Genomic DNA, 16,257 nt, shown 5'->3' on the forward strand with positions numbered 1-16,257 from the left:
CCACATAATTTCACAATGACAAAGACTTCAACAGTATCTGTGACCTCAGATGAGCCCTTATCTTAACTCACCAACTGTCCTGTTTCACTTTCATTAAACAGACTGCATGCAGTCTCTAATATATTTCGTATGGCTTTACACATTTTGAAAATTCTCCTGGGACATCCACACCTGCTGTGACATTTTTAACACCACACATCCCTCGCAGCCACTGCAAAGAAAATTCCAAACCATATACTAAGTAAGTGGAATGCGAAAGTCCAGCCCCTACCCAGGAAAGTGGAATCAGTAGGGGGGAGCTGGAGGAACTAGGAACCCCAAAAGGTAAGTACTAGAGTGCCTCCTCTCCCCCACTCCCCAGTGACCAGGAGAAAAAAGGTTAGTACCTTGTTCTCCCCAAACCAACCAAAAGGACTTCAGAAGAGGATTTTGCAAGACCCAGATAAGACTACAAGAAACCAAAGGTGGATCCTGGTAGAAGAAGACCTATAAAGAAAGGGGACCGAGTCCAGTTCATGTTGGAGTGTCTGGTTGTGGCAGGAGCCACTACCCACCTGTCTGTGGATGCAGGACCAACTCGACGGTGAACGAAGACAGTCAACAGTGTAGCACTGGAGCAGCTGAAGAGTTCCTGAAGTGATTCTGTCGACATCCCACGCCGAAAGAAGGATTGCAGTCGGTCAGTTGTTTGGAAAAACCACCAACAAGCCTTGGCAGAGGCAAATGTGGCTGAAGAAGAAATGCGAAGCTGCTGGGGAACAGCAAGGTCCAGGGAGACTCAACCCACAGAGGGAAGTCCTGGGTGACCCTCAGCAGTGAGGAGAGTCACAGGAAGAGGAGGCAGCCCCCACAGGCGACCCACAGGCAACAAGCACACGAGTCACAGTGAGGCCCACGCAGCACACCTGGAAAGGATTCCCACGTCGCCGGAGTAGCACACTTCTCCTGTGTGTCACAGGGAAGAGTACTGGGGGCTGGGCCTGTACGAAGCCTGAACATCCCTTTGAGGAGGTCCCGATAAGCATTGGTAACTGCAAGAGATGCGTTGCATAGGGGTACTGTCCTGCGTGGAGAGGCAAAGGCTTACCATCCCCCAAGTTGGACAGCTGGTAGAGAGGACCAAGGGGACCACTCCAGACAACCACCCGTGAAATAGGAGCTAGGCAGCTCTGGAGGAGAGGAGAGCCAAGCAACCAGAGGTCTTTGCAGTTGGTGCCTGCAGATGCAGGGGAGTGACTCCTTCACTCCAAGGGAGATTCCTTCTTCCTTCTTGTGCAGACTGAAGACTTGTCGCCCTCAGAGGATGCAAAGTTGGGGAAATGTTGCAGTTGCTGGAAGGAGCAGGAGAAAGTGTTGCAGAGCAGAGTCATTGCTCTAGTTGCAGATTGTCAGTTCCTGGTGGGTCCAGTTGCAGTTCCATTGGCCAGAAGGTGAAGCAAACGGTGTAAAGGAGTCCTTCTAGATGATGCATGTCTAATCTGAGGACCCACCCAAGAAGGAGATCCTACGTAGCCCAAGAAGGGGGATTGGTCACCTAGCAGGGTGACCACCTATCAGGAGGGGGCTGTGATGTCACTTGCCTGCCCTGGCCACTCAGTTGCTCCCTGGGGGCCTCTGCCCACCTTGGATCCAAGATGACAGAGTCCAGTGACCACCTGGAGGAGCTTTGGGCACCACCCCTGGGATGATGATGATGATGATGATGGACAGGGGAGTGGTCATTCCCCTTTCCATTGTCCAGTTTCATGCTCGAGCAGGGACCGGGGGTCCCCGGACTGGTGCAAACCGACTTAGGCAAGGAGGGCACCGAAGGTGCTCTTCAAAGCATACCGGTGGCTTGTGGAGGCTACCCCTCCCATGCCATGTAACACCTATTTCCAAAGGGAGAGGGTGTTGCCTGCAGACACATTTTGCATGGGCTTCCATGGGTGGTGTAGTACATGCTGCAGCCCATGGGGAATCCCTGGTGCCCCAGTGCCCTTGGTACCATGTACTGGGGCCTTATATGGGGGGGCACCAGTATGCCAAATGTGGGGTGTGTGAAGTACCAAGAAACCAAATTTAGAGGGAGAGAGCACAGTCACTGGGGTCATGGTTAGCAGGATACCCAGTGAACAAACTGACAGGAGGCAAAAAGTGGGGGTAGCCATGCCAAAAAGAGGGTACTTTCCTACAGTGATATTTAATTGCAACAAATGGTAAGATGCCTCAACATTGCTCAGTTTTGATTCTATGGATGTGAATAATGTAACCAATAATGCAGTGGAACGAATATGTATTGGATGCTGATTTTAAATCTGTTAAGTATAGAACTATTTTTCCGTGTAGTTGTTTATAACTATGTTGAGGCATCTTATCATTTTATGACTCTTTCATGACTAGTCACTTGGCTTTCACACGGTCTTCGATGGTGACGAGATGGGCATGTATTGGTCTTTTTATTATTAATCATATTTTGATTTGGCATGATTCCATTGTGAAATGATACGGGGTCTTATGCCAGGGCACTTGCTCCGATCACGTTGCTATTACTTTAGCATAAACTGGTATTTGCAATATTGGTATAACTATGAAATTACATGTGCTATGTTTTGAGCAGTGTGCTACTGTTATTTTCCATGCATTTTGCCTTTGCGATGATAGTAGTAATATGAAATTACGAGTAATGTTTTTTAAGTAGAATGTTACTTCCACACCGTCGATTTTGTTATATTGTAGATTCTGTTCACTATGTTTACTACGTAATCACGGTGTTTGAATGGTAAATGGCTTGTGCCCTCAGTGACTCTTTGGTTTGAAAAAGATGCAAGTCGAAACGTGTTAGCTTTGTTACGATTAAATATCACCATTGTAACATTCTTTGAAGTGCGAGTTTTTCCGAGTTTACCAAGATGCAGAATGTACCGTTCAACATACATATAATATTTAATAAGTGCTCTTGCATCCCCGCACGTGAAAGGTCCTTTCAGGGCCTATGACTTTCATAGGGATTTTCGTGGAAGAGAATGGCTATTACAGGTAAGCAATTTATCCTACTCCAACATATATTCTGGAATTCATTTATTATGAAAAGTAACTTTTTGTAACCTTGCTATTTAATTGCTATAATGTCCACAGCTATACTCTGGACAGCACCTCGATACCCTAGATTTATGGCACTATATAAATGTATCTGACTTGACTGGAACACTAGTTGTCTGTGTATCAATCTTTCATAGCTTTATTATTCTGTAACTTATTAGGATCTTGTCGACCTAGGGTACATTCTTTTCTCAGTAGACAAGTAAGTGACATATAACAAAGGCTGTAGCATTATTTCAGAACAAGCTTATTTTTTCTCCAAGACGGGATGAAAATAACAATTAGTGTGTTCAAACCGCCTTGAGGTCCTTCAGCTTCTGAAACTGTGACAGTTAATTTTCACTGGTTACTTTCAAGCAGATAATATTTTAAAGACCTGATGTCCCATATAAAACATGTAATGGTCAAACATTAAGGGAGGGTAATCCAAGAAGGTTGACTTTGGGATAATCTTCCCCCCGTTATGCACGCGTTTTTTTGTTTTGTTTTTTAATCTTTCGCCCCCATGGATTGGTATTATAACATTTCAGCCAAGTCTATCTGATCATGCTTTGACTAAAGTGAGTATTTTATCATTGACAAACATTTAGAGTATTCCCCATTGCTGTAAAAAAAAAAAAATGTATAAAGAGTAAGTGAAGCATAATGTAAATAACACTGTTTATTCAGCAACTGGGACAGATTCTTAAAGATTGACATTTGGCCCACGCAAATTAGCAGGTGAGTTGTTTTTCACCTCACTTTTGCTAGCACAGCTAAGACCTTCCTCTCTAATATTCATCCCCAAGTTAATGCAGTCATTACCAACAGTTTTGTTTTAATGTCAGGAGCGTGTCCATGTTTTAATGTTTCTGCACATGGTCTTTGTAGGTGCATTAACCATTTATTTATGCTGAGATTGTGAAAATAACCTGTGTCTGTGCATATGAAACAATTGCTTAGAATGAAAAACACAGTAGTGCTTCTCTTGATGAGCATTTGACAACAGAACTAAATCCAACATAGTGTAGTTTCCCTGGTCTTAGTCCACATAGGCGGTTGTCATGTTTGAATCACAATACATTGGCCAAAATATTTGATCAAAGGAGAACCAAAGCCAACACAACACCCATTTTTAAATCTGACGTCTTCTGACGGAAGGTAGTGAACTGGAGCTTTTTTTCTGTGCTCCTGTCTTCCCTCTGGAATTCCCTTACGCTCTCAATTACTACCTAGAAGCTACAACCCATCTTAGTCTTTGAAGAGAGACATGTATTTTTTTCCCTAATTTTGCTATTCACTTTTATTGCCACTACCAGGCCCTAATCATTTGCTTAATAAACAGGAAGTGCTAGCTCTGTACTCTTTATAAATTCAGATTATTAATGAATGTCCTAAACCAGCAGGTTATTCTTCCCTTTTCTTTTTTCAATTTATGTAGTATTTGTAATGGTCCCAACAATGAACACAATATTTAAAAGTGACAGCTCAAACAGTGACCTTACAAATCCAAAAACAAGAGCGCCGAATGACCCAAATAACTTTTTGTGAAAAATAGTTATGTTTTTGTGATCACAATCCCGTCAAACTGATAGGTGTAGCCTTTTGCTGTCATTTTTCCTGACATTTTTAGGCATTTGTCCTCTTCGTTTTGCTCATGTGATCTTCTGTTTTTTTTTGTTTGTTTACTTCCAGGTCTCTCCGTGTTTGCCTGTCCTTTCACGGTTGCTGTTTAGCAGTGACTCTGACCTGCTTGCAGATGCTTGCTGGGCACTCTCCTACCTCTCTGATGGCCCCAATGACAAAATTCAAGCAGTTATTGATTCCGGAGTCTGCCGACGATTGGTTGAGTTACTGATGTAAATTAATGTCGGAGTTTCTTTGGGTGTTGTTAAGCTGTTGTTAACTGGTACTTTCAGCATATACACTCAGACAGAGGCAGCATGTTAGGCCTTTTGCTTTCGACACCTGTTAATATTTGGACTATGTTTTAGTGAACTAGTAATATCCTTGCTCTTTGCAGGATTTATGTGTCTTTCAGTAACTGTTCCTAGAAGAAGTTTCTAGATTTCGGTTTCCAGAGGTTTAGATAAACTTTTCTGTGACGTTTTCCAGAAAAGGGGAGACTTGTTTCATTGGTTTTGTCTGGTCCTGTTTTTCCTAGTCTTCTGTGCTTTTTCTTTCTTTTTCTTTCTCGCCCTTAATCTTTTCCCCACTCTTTTCTCTCTGCTTGTCTTCTGGCTGCATACTTTTCAACGTGCTGTGTTTGGGCTTCCGCATGCCCTTTTTTTCTTTTCAGTTTGTTCTTCTATGCTCTGTGCTCTTACTTTTTCGTTTTGCATAATTCCGGGGGTTCTGTTTGCTTGCTCCTGTTTACTATGTTTCCATTTTCCCTATTTGCCCTGATTCCATTCTTTTCTCTTGCTCTTATATTTGTTCTTTTTTGCTTGTTAGGTTGTTTCTCCGTCTGTGCCCTCTTTTTTGCATCTTTCTTTGTTCTGTCTCCCTCCTCAAACATTGCTCACTCTTCTTTCCTCTTCTCGTACACAGTTTCCTCCTAACTTTCACTCTTACTTTGATACTGCCTAAAGAACGCTCACAGCTCCATTCTTTGTTCCTTTTCATATCTGACTTAATTGGAAAGTTCAATCTTGTAGATTCTGGTACATTATTCTGCTATCTAATGGGTGTATCCAGAGACATTTTAATGCATGGGAAAAGTGGAATCTGGCTCGGGGTCCCTGCCTTTCAAGGGGCCCCCGCCTTTCAAGGGGCCCCCTCGTTAGGCTTTTGTGACAGCCCTAGACTGTGTAGAGTTTTTAAATAACCAGTTTAATTACTTCCTTTTTTAGCCAGCCCAGGCTTTCCAAACATTCCAGTCCCTACCTGATAGATAGTGAGTGTTAAGGTAAAATACCCAGTAGATTCTGGTTAGGTTCAGCAAGTGTTTAACATTACAAATTATATAGGCCCAGCCCAGTAGCACCTGCCTTTACCTTTATGAAATATGTGCCACTATTAATGCGCAGTCAAGACTGGCATTGTGTGCTCCCTGAATGCATCCTTCTTTTTTGAGCTACTGCTACAAAGGTGCAATCACAGCCTAATACCAAACTACACCGCATATTGTAGGTAGAAAGCGTGGACGGACCAAGTTTTTCTCATTTTCAGTGCAATCCATCTGAAGGCTACTTTTGCCGCAGTAGGGCCCCAAGGTAGGCCACGAGAGCAAGCCACATGTCCCAGTGCAGAGCAGAATTATATGCTCCCTTCTTGACTCCATGTGGAGCTGCTGCTGGGCCAGTGTAATCACAGAATTGTGCCAATTGACTCAGAATTCTTGTTTATCATGCAGCAGGGATTGGAGGGTATTAAAAATGCATCCTCCATATGTACAGGCCCAAAGGATGAGACACCAGTCCACTACACTATGTGTAGCTGGTTTGTTCACACCACTAGTCTTTCTGCCTCACAGGTTCTGGTTAGCCAGGGAGAAACTGTAGCTGAGTTGTGCCTAAATGTAGGTTGGCCAAGTAAGAGGGTCGTCGGTGATCACACCATAGTTGCCGAGGTTGTGATTGATCTGAAAATGTATACAAAATTCAGAGTTGTTGAGAGCAAGGGGCCCCCAAATTATGTTTGATCCTGTGCCCCCATGATCCTTAAGATGCCCCTGGGTGTAACTGAAAGGTTCCCTATTGAGTGGAAATACACAGTGCCTCACTGTGATCATACATTTGAGATTCTTTTTCCAACCATTTGTTTCAGAAACAGTATTGATCACTTTGGCGCGAACTTTGACAGCTTTGTGAAAGAAAGGTGACTATCAGACATCAGTGAATAATTTCTTCAGCCATAAAATGGAGATGGCCAGAAGACAGATCCTGAAAAATTAGCCTTTAAGAACAAAGGAGACAAATCTTTCCACATTATGCTTTGGAAAATGAAGAGTGACGGTCACTATGTTTATCATGAAGGACAGAAAATACTCCTTTTAGATTCTTACCCAAGTGCCACAACAAACTTGCACAGAAGTCATGCAAAGAGTTTGTAATCTTTACCGACCTAAAAACCAGAAGGCTGTACAGCAGGCAAAGCTCTCTCATAGCGAGAACTTGAACATTTTGGAAAGCAATGCTGGCCACATTAGTTGGGGGCTCAGGAAAGGCTACTACCCTTGAAAGACATGGGGCTTTCTTGGAAAGAGGACGATATAGAAGAGACTGAGGAGTCTCAGGGTGAGCATGAAGGTTAAGAAGTCGAAGACTCAATTGATCAATCTAGGTATTGAGGACATTACAGAGACAGTTCTGAAAACTCATTGAACCACACTGCCTCAAGAGCACAGCATGTCTTGGCCGAAGCGGTTGGACTTGAAGATGAGCACACAGCTATCTTTATCGAAAGACTTTGAAGTCAAAATGGTGTTAAAAATGCCAAAGCACACAAACCTTTGCATTCTGATGCAGCTTCAAAAAGGGATTGGGATCGGAGGAAGGATAAGGAAAGTCACAAAAGTGAGAGAACGTAACACCTCTTCCCAGAACGACACTGCAAACCCTCAACAGTAAGCGCAAAGAAAAAACAGTAAACAACATAAAACAAAAAGTGACTCCTCAAGACCGAAGTGCTAGTTCTATTGCAAGAAATTCAACCCCTCCCCTCCAAATCTGACTACAAAGGCCCTAAAAGGCTTAGAACAGAAGGAAGACTTACCAACTGCAACACCTGAACCACATTACGAACTGCAGGATGCCGTGCTTGCCGATGATGTGAGGACAAAACACAGGATGAAGAAATATGGCAAAATGAGCCCCCCCACCCCCCAAGTAGGCAGGGTTCTATCTATCCAGAGCATCTCCACCAGATGATCTGTCTGTGTATCATGCATTGGTAAAAGGATGGCTGGGACGTACGAGGTTTAGCTGGAGGAAGAGGAATTGGAGTCCTTTTTCTTTTTTTTAAATCTACCAACACGGAAGAAGAATCAGTTCTTGTCTATGTTAACAGGTATTATCTACCGGGACAAAAAAATCTTCACAGACCCAGCCTCTTCAGAAGCAGGTACCTCTAGAGTAGAAAAATGCAAGGCATCTCCACAGGACCCCGCAGTACATTTAGACTTATGTGCTATTAAATTCACCAACAGCCACAAAGCAAGCACACTTTCTGTCTTCAATCGGACCACTGCCGAAGGATCATTGCAGCAATAGAGGGGAGAAAGATGAAAAGACAACATAAGAAGGGATAGCAACTTCAGATGCGCTTCTCAGCAAACAGGACTGTCAACAGTTGGAAGAGATTGAATAACGTGCAAAATCTACCTGCACAGGTTAGAGAGGAAGGATGGCAATTCTGAAAGTAAACATGATCTCAAACACATGACTCAAATCATCCTTCAGTGTTGCAAACACATCAAGCAGACACTTGTACACAGGAGCAATTTTAAACAGATATCTCTGGCTCATAACTTAAGGATTTAAACCTGGTGTACGTGCTACTGTCAAAAACACTCCCTTTACAGAAGGCAACAAATTTGGTCCTGCTGTGTATGAGTTGCTACAGCAATGAAAAAGGTGCAGCAAGTGCCATAAAACCTTATAAGCTATGGGCCATTTGGGAGAGGAGCATCAAGTAACAGACTGCATAAATCACGGCTTCACAGTTGCAATCATCAGGACAGGTGAGACCGTTTCTTAGTCAGAGAAAGAGGCCAAACAACTATAGGACTCTTGCATAGGCCATCCCTAACACCTGTATGTTGACTGCAGAGTAGTTTTCTATACAAGTGGGAAACAGTAGCCTCTGACCAGTGGATACTAAATGCCCAATAATACAGTTGCTGCATGGTGTTGGAGAAACCTCCTCCCTGCATTCCTCCAAAAAGGAAGAGGTGAAAGGACAAACACCTAACATCTCTACAACAGAAGCTGAAAGCTCTACCAAAGAAAGGGGCAGTAGAGAAAAATCTTGAAGAACAGCACTTACAAGGAAGTTACTCTGTATTTTCTTATGCCAAAAAAGTCTTGACTTTAGGACTAATCGTTCATATGAGATTTTTGACAGATTCATAAAGACTCAAAATTTCAAAATGATTATACTGTAAAAAAAAAATCTTTGTTAGAAGAGGGAGAGTGCATGGCGACCTTTCATTTAGAAGACTTCAACTTCCATAGTCCCATCAGAAGAAGCCACTGGATTGTTGGGTTACTTAAGACTTAGCATACAAGTCTAGCTTTGACTATACGGATTGCGGGCAAAGGCAAATTCAATTGCACAGTGCTACAGAAGCATAAATCAAGTTGAGAAAGCACTGTTCAAATGAGGGTTCTCAATTAGCTGATAAAAATCATTGGTCATGGGAGTTCTCTATAAGCTAGGAGAAGTACTCAAACAGCTCTGCCCTGCAAAAGATTTTTCTAAGGGCGGATCAGGATTTGGTCAAGACCTCCCCCATACAAAAGAGGGCACTAGCACTGAGATAGCAAGTTTGCCTTTGCCAGATGCCACAACCTGCCTTGGTCGTTAGAAGGGAATATCATCCAGTACCGACATTAGCACAGTTTCATTTCTTTGTAGTGAGAAGAAGCTTAATTGGGCAGTTTCAAGAATATTGTGCCCCTCTAGATAGGGGGCCAATTGAGTTTTAACATTTTTTTCATGTATTTTGATGGGGAGTGGAATCAGAGAAATTGGTTAAAAATTGCTTAGTGGTAGCATCAGCACTGAGCGTTCTTTAGAAGACGGACACCCAGAGCATGCTTGTAGTCCCACAGGACTTCACTAACAGGATTGAAAATGGGGGTGCAAAAGGGGACACAAGGTTGTGAGGGGCAAAATGTTCCATGCTTCGAGAGGTAGGTGGAGTGAAAAGCAGCATATGATTAAGTTCCGAAGAGGAACCAAGGCTGCTTCAGATGGAGTTGACCTTAACATGAAAGGAGATGATCCACCAAGGGCTTTGGAAGACGAACTGCAGTGTTTCAGCATGCCAGCTCTGTGAGAGGTATTGAACGATTCTGTATGTTGCCTTAAAGGAATTAAATCCTCTGTGATTCACAAAGCATACATGTGTGGACCTAATCTGTTTTTAGATAAGTGAGGCAAAAGTTGTTTAGCAGTGTGAGTCTTTCCTGGATGTACATGATGCACATTGTTGTGGCACACTATCAAGTGGTTGGGTCTGGAATACTTTTAAAATTATTATTATTATTATTATTATTTTATTTTTATTTTTTACTGCTGGGCGACGACGTTGACCATTTGGCCTCCCATGTCCTTCCCTCTGTTGTCAGATGCATGCTCTGGGAGGCAACCTTTTTTTTTTGTCTTGTCGCAAACGGTTTATAAAGGAGAATACCTCTTTTCACCGTGTTTTTTGGAGCAAAATTGAAGAAAAAACTAAAGAATGCTTTCATATACAACAGCGACATGAACGAAGGCGCTGCTTTCCTGCAGCTGAATTCACCCAATCTTAATCCACATCAACCATGAGGGCCAGAGAATGAAAGTAGGGGATAAAGCATACCCTCTTAAGGCATGCACACAGTGCCACAATTAGTGCACCCTGAAGAACGCACATGAGGTCTGCAACCTGTGAAAGACATGGGTGTCTTGAGCGAGGCCGAGAACCTTAAGGAGACCAAGATGGCGTAGGGAGAGGACTCTGACATTGAGAAAGTTGTTGAGACAGAGACGGAGAGGCAGAAAAATTGTCGGAGAAAGGAGCAGAAAAATGACAGGGTTACACAGGGATGCTCCAGTGCTGTACAGAGATTCTTGGAATTGAAACAGAAAGCTGCCCCAACTCCAAAACCACAGGTGATCGAGGAAAAGCTCAAGGGTTAAAGCTGAAAGACAGGGATAAAGAGCCTTAAAGGAAGGAAGCCTCTGCACTGAAAAGAAAGGTTTTGAAGCTCAACGTTGACCAAAAGATACTGAACGTTGAAAAGAGACAAAGATCGAGGCCGAAATGGAAGAGGTGCTAAGGACAAAAAAGGATTTCAACAAATCCCTAAAGGAATTCAGAATCCCTCTGAAGTCACAGATGGGGAGACATCTGGAAGTGGTAGAGCTTCTACAGAACCACAGGAGAAAATGAGGAGGCCATCCTCTTTGAAGAGGAAGGGAGAGAATTCAACCAGGTTTTCCTCCAAGATGACAGGATGTGGAGAAAGATTCTCTTAAAGAGGGAGTGTACACCCACCCATCCAGAGCATCCTCACCATGCACCGTTGGCATTAAGTAGGAAGTGCAGGCTGCAGTATTGAACATGCCAGTCACAGGGTACTCTGGCATTACGGTGGATGAGTCGCTACAAAAAATCAAAAAGGATAGCAGTACTGTGAAGGTGATGGGTGCTCAAACAGCCTTCTGAGGGGGGCAGATAACGCGAAGAAAACCAGCAGGAAGGGTGTGATCCCAAACAGCTATCCCTCACAGTTAACAAACACCCTCATCCCTCTGCAAACACCACAGGGGAAGTGCCACAGCTTGCAGAGACAGCCATTTCGAGGCATGGCCAGGAGCAGAGACACCACACAAAGAGCACTGACACATACTTCAAAGTGACTCCATGTCACTAGCTCACCTACACAGAACACCGACAGGGGACAGAATCGGAGGAACCCTTAGAGAATGGCAAAACAATCACCTCAACATGTGGATTTTGAACATAAAGCATGGACACAGAATGGATACAGCATAGAACTGGTAAAAACAACCCAAGGTCAATACTTTGCAGCAAGGAAGAGGGAGCATATCTACTGCAGGAGTTAAGCGACCTCCTCAATAAAACCACAATAGAAAAAGTAGCAAGACAAAGGGGACAAGGAGTGTACTCCATATATTTCCTGGTACTAAATGTGGCAAACACTCTAACACTCAGACCTATCTTCGATATATGCACTGTAGGAAAATGCCTCCATTGGCATGGTCACTCCCCCCCCCCCCCCCCCCCCCCCCCCCCCCCCCCCAACCACACACACTTTTTGCCTAGTGCTGATGCCAGCTTTGATTGGAAGTGTGCTGGGACCCTGCTAACCAGGCCCCAGCACCAATGTTCTTTCCCTAAAACTGTACCTTTGGTTCCACAATTGGCACAGCCCTGGCACACAGTTAAGTCCATTGTAAGAGGTACCCCTGGTACCAAGTGCCCTGTGGCCAGGGAAGGTCCCTAAGGGCTACAACATGTATTATGCCACCCTCAGGGACCCCTCACTTAGTACGTGCACACTGCTTTGCAGCTTATGTGTGCTGCTGGGGAGAAAAGACAGTCGACATGGCACTCCCCTCAGAGTGGCATTGCCACAAACTACTGCCTGTGGCATAGGTAAGTCACCCCTCAAGCAGGCCTTACAGCCCTAAGGCAGGGTGCACTATACCACGGGTGAGGACATAGTTGCATGAGCACTATGCCCCTACAGTGCCTAAGTCAATTCTTAGACATTGTAAGTGCAGGGTAGCCGTACTGAGTATATGGTCTGGAAGTTTGTTCTTACGAACTCCACAGCACCATAATGGCTACACTGAATACTGGGAAGTTTGGTATCAAACTTCTCAGCACAATAAACCCACACTGATGCCAGTGTGGGATTTATTGAAAAATGCACACGGAGGGCATCTTAGAGATGCCCCTTGTATGTTAGCCCAACTCCTAGTGCAAGGCTGACCAGTCTGTGCCAGCCTGCCACTTCCAGACGAATTTCTGACCACATGGGGTGAGTGTCTTTGTGCACTCTGTGGTCAGAAACAAAGCCTGTCCTGAGTGGAAGTTCTTCACACCTCAAAGGCTCAAGCCAGGTTTACAGTGCCCCAGGCACTCCAACTAGTGGAGATGCAACCCCCTGCCCCTTTGCTCCCTCTCCCCCTCCCCACCACGAGCCCCCACTTTTGACGGCAAGTCCAGAGGGATAATGAGAGAAACAAGGAGTCACCCTCTCAGCCAGGACCACCCTTAAGGTGTCCAGAGGTGAAGTGACCCCTCCTTGCAAAATCCTCCATCTTGCTTTGGAGAATTAGGACCAGTAGGGATAGGGATGTGCCCCCTCCCCAGAGGGAGTGGGCACAAGGAGGGTGTAGCCACCCTCCGGGACAGTAGCTATTGGCTACTGCCCTCTGACCCTAAAACACCCCTAAATTTAGTATTTAGAGGTGACCCTGAACCCAGATCTTCAGATTCCTGACGACCTCAAGAAAGAAGAACTGCTGAGCTGAAATGCCTGCAGAGAAGAGGAGGAGACCACAACTGACTTGGCCCCAGCCCTACTGGCCCGTCTCCTGCCTCGAAAAGCTGCAAGAAAAAAAGCAACTTGTTCTGCAGGACCAGCTACCCCTGAAAAGCCTCCAGGGGACTGCCTGCACCACCGAGGACCAAGAAACTCCAGTGGCTAGCGGACCTGTCCAAAAAGAAGACCAAGAAACTAAAGGGACTCTCCTCCCTCCAGAAGTGTAAGTCCAACTACTCTACACCCGATTCCTCCGGCCCGTGTCCAGAGAAACCAACTATCCAGAGAGGACCCCCAGGCGACGTGTGGGCTGACCTCTCTGCACCCTAACGATGACACCTGCAGAGGGAATCCGAGGACCCCCCTGACCGCGACTGCCCGGGACGAAGATATCGAACGCCAGGCGAAGCACTGCACCTGCAACCCCCAGGCCCGTGAGAAACCGACTACCGGTGCAGCAACGACCAGTAGGCGGTCCTCACCCTTGCCCAGTCGTTGGCTTGTCTGAGAGACCCCCCTGTGCCCTGCCTGCAGCGCCGGAGTGACCGCGGGTCCCTCCATAGATTTCTATTGAGATCCTGACGCCCTGTTAGCACACTGCACCCGGCCTCCCCCATGCCGCCGAGGGTGTGGTTTTTGTGCCTACATGGGGCAGCTCCAGTACTCCTCCAAACCCCCCAGGTCTGCCCTCTGACAACGCGGGTACTTACCTGCAAGCAGACTGGAACCGCCCCCTTTCTTCATAGGCACCCACGTTATTTTGGCTCCTGTTTGACCTCTGCACCTGACCGGCCCTGTGTTGCTGGGTGTTTGGGGTTGCCTTGAACCCCCCATCAGCTACCTATGCCTCGGAGACTGAACACATAAGTGTGGTACTTACCTCAGAAACTGTACTGTACTTACCTCCCCCAGGAACTGTTGAAAATTACAATGTCCACTTTTAAAATAGCTTTTTGCCATTTTAATGAAAACTGTGTACAATATTGATTTAATTCAAAGTCCTAGCTACTACTATACAAATTACCTTTCATTTAATGTACTTACCTGCTAAATTAATCTTGTGGTTCTAAAAATAAAAACAAAAGAATATTTTTCTATATAAAAACCTATTGGCCTTGAGTTAAGTCATTGGGTTTGTGTTTTCACTTATTGCTTGTATGTGTACAGCAAATGCTAAACCCTACCCTCTGATAAGCCTAACTGCTTAACCACACTACCACAAATAGAGCATTAGTATTATCTGTTATTGCCTCAGTCAAGCCTCTTGTGGACCCCTGGACTCTGTGAACACTATATCTCATTTTGATATAGTATATACAGAGCCAGCTTCCTACATGCACCTTAAAGAAGTTAATAAAAACGCAAGCAAGACAGTAACATTGCAGCAAGTCGTACCTTGTCTGCAGCAGGGCTACTGTGCAACAATAGACCTCGGAGACCCATACTTCCATTTTCCAATTAACAATAAGCAAAAGATTCCTGAGGTTTGTGTTCGAGGGATGTGTTACCAGTCAAGGTACTCCCATTTGGCATACAGTTGGCACCAGGGGTGTTCTCAAACTGCTTAGCAATAGTTGTGGCACACCTACGAAGACATGGATACTTTGTCTATCCTTAGCTGGATGTCTGGCTGGTAAAAGTGGGATCGTTTGGCCAGTGTCAGAGGAACTCAAGGTCAGTTATTCAAACACTGCACAACCTGGGCTTCACCATAAACCAAGAAAAACTCTCTCCAATGCCACAGAGGGAAAAGGTCTTCATTGGTGCTACTTTGAACTCAGCCAAAACCAAGGTATTCGCAGCTGAAAGGAGAGCATTGCATCTAATCAGCAAGCTCCCCTCTACCGGAAAGGGCGGTCAAAGACAGTGGGGACATTGGAGAAGATAATAGGAGTGGCTTCAAGTATAATAGTCACAGGTGACCAGAAGTTGGAAGGGTCTAGTGGTTGTAACTGCAGAGGTCCAGAAGGAGACTGTGTGGTGGAACACAAGAAACATCACGGTAGGAAAACCCTTAAAAAAACCAACTCCCTCAGTGATCACAACAAAGACATTCCACACAGGGAGGGGAACTGAACATCTGAGGTATGTAGAGCTCGGAGGAAGCAGTGAAACAGTTTCCTTCGTGCTGAAATACTTTGAAAAACAAATCAGTGAATATGTGGTCTAGATACCGATGGGCAACTGTATCACAATGGTGGGGGTGGAGTTGCAGGCCGTGTGAATGAGGGGGGAATGAAGTCACATCCAATGCCAATGCCCCACAGGGCACATAACATCTGTAGATGGGCCTTCCTTGAGAAGCATAATGCTAATAGCCATCTATCTATCAGTATTGCAGAATTCAGAAGCAGACAAAAAGTCTTCCTACAAATGGGAACCTAAAACAGTTGGTGGACAACATCTCCCACTGGTGGGGAACACCACACATAGGTCTCGTCACAATAAGAGAGAAAGTGAATTGCCAAAACTTCGCCTCCAGGTAGCTGCAACAGGGTCATAGGAGAAGTTACTCAGGTATTGGACCTTCATAGATTCACATGCTTGAATCATTCTCCGTCGTCGAGATGGGAGTCCCCGGTGTAATACAAAAAGCCATGCTCAGTTGCATATAAAGCTGTAGAGGCACTAGGCCTCTTAATTAGGAACATCTCATACGCATTTTATAAAGGACCAAACTTAAGACAACTAATCAGCTCACACCACCCTCTAGAACCCTCCTGTGAGGAGCTGATTTCCCTCAGATATTCCACCGCTAAGGAGTCTCCTTTGAGCTCTGCCAGTTTTTCTCTCAAATTCTTTCTGAAGAGATTTGGATACTTTTCCTCTTCAGAAATCATTCAAGGTGGGTCAACCTGGCTGCCATGTCAGAGACACCTAAGAAAAGGCTTTTTAGAGACTGTGCTACCTGCATGAAGAAAAGGCTGCATGTGGATGACCAGCATAAGGACTGCATATATTGTCTCTATCC

General features: G+C 44.9%; 1 protein-coding gene across 2 annotated transcripts in view; it reads left to right on the top strand.

The window, feature by feature from the left end:
- The window catches only part of KPNA6 (karyopherin subunit alpha 6), a 400,095-nt gene that overhangs the window by 283,390 nt on the left and 100,448 nt on the right, over positions 1 to 16,257 (top strand). For both annotated transcript variants that reach the window (XM_069223331.1, XM_069223332.1), the window contains one exon: positions 4,756 to 4,919. In XM_069223331.1, coding sequence (XP_069079432.1) covers positions 4,756 to 4,919 — 164 coding nt within the window. The remainder of the gene's footprint in view (positions 1 to 4,755; positions 4,920 to 16,257) is intronic.

The sequence above is a fragment of the Pleurodeles waltl genome, chromosome 3_1 (genome assembly GCF_031143425.1).
Source record: "Pleurodeles waltl isolate 20211129_DDA chromosome 3_1, aPleWal1.hap1.20221129, whole genome shotgun sequence".
NCBI classification, from domain to species: domain Eukaryota; kingdom Metazoa; phylum Chordata; class Amphibia; order Caudata; family Salamandridae; genus Pleurodeles; species Pleurodeles waltl.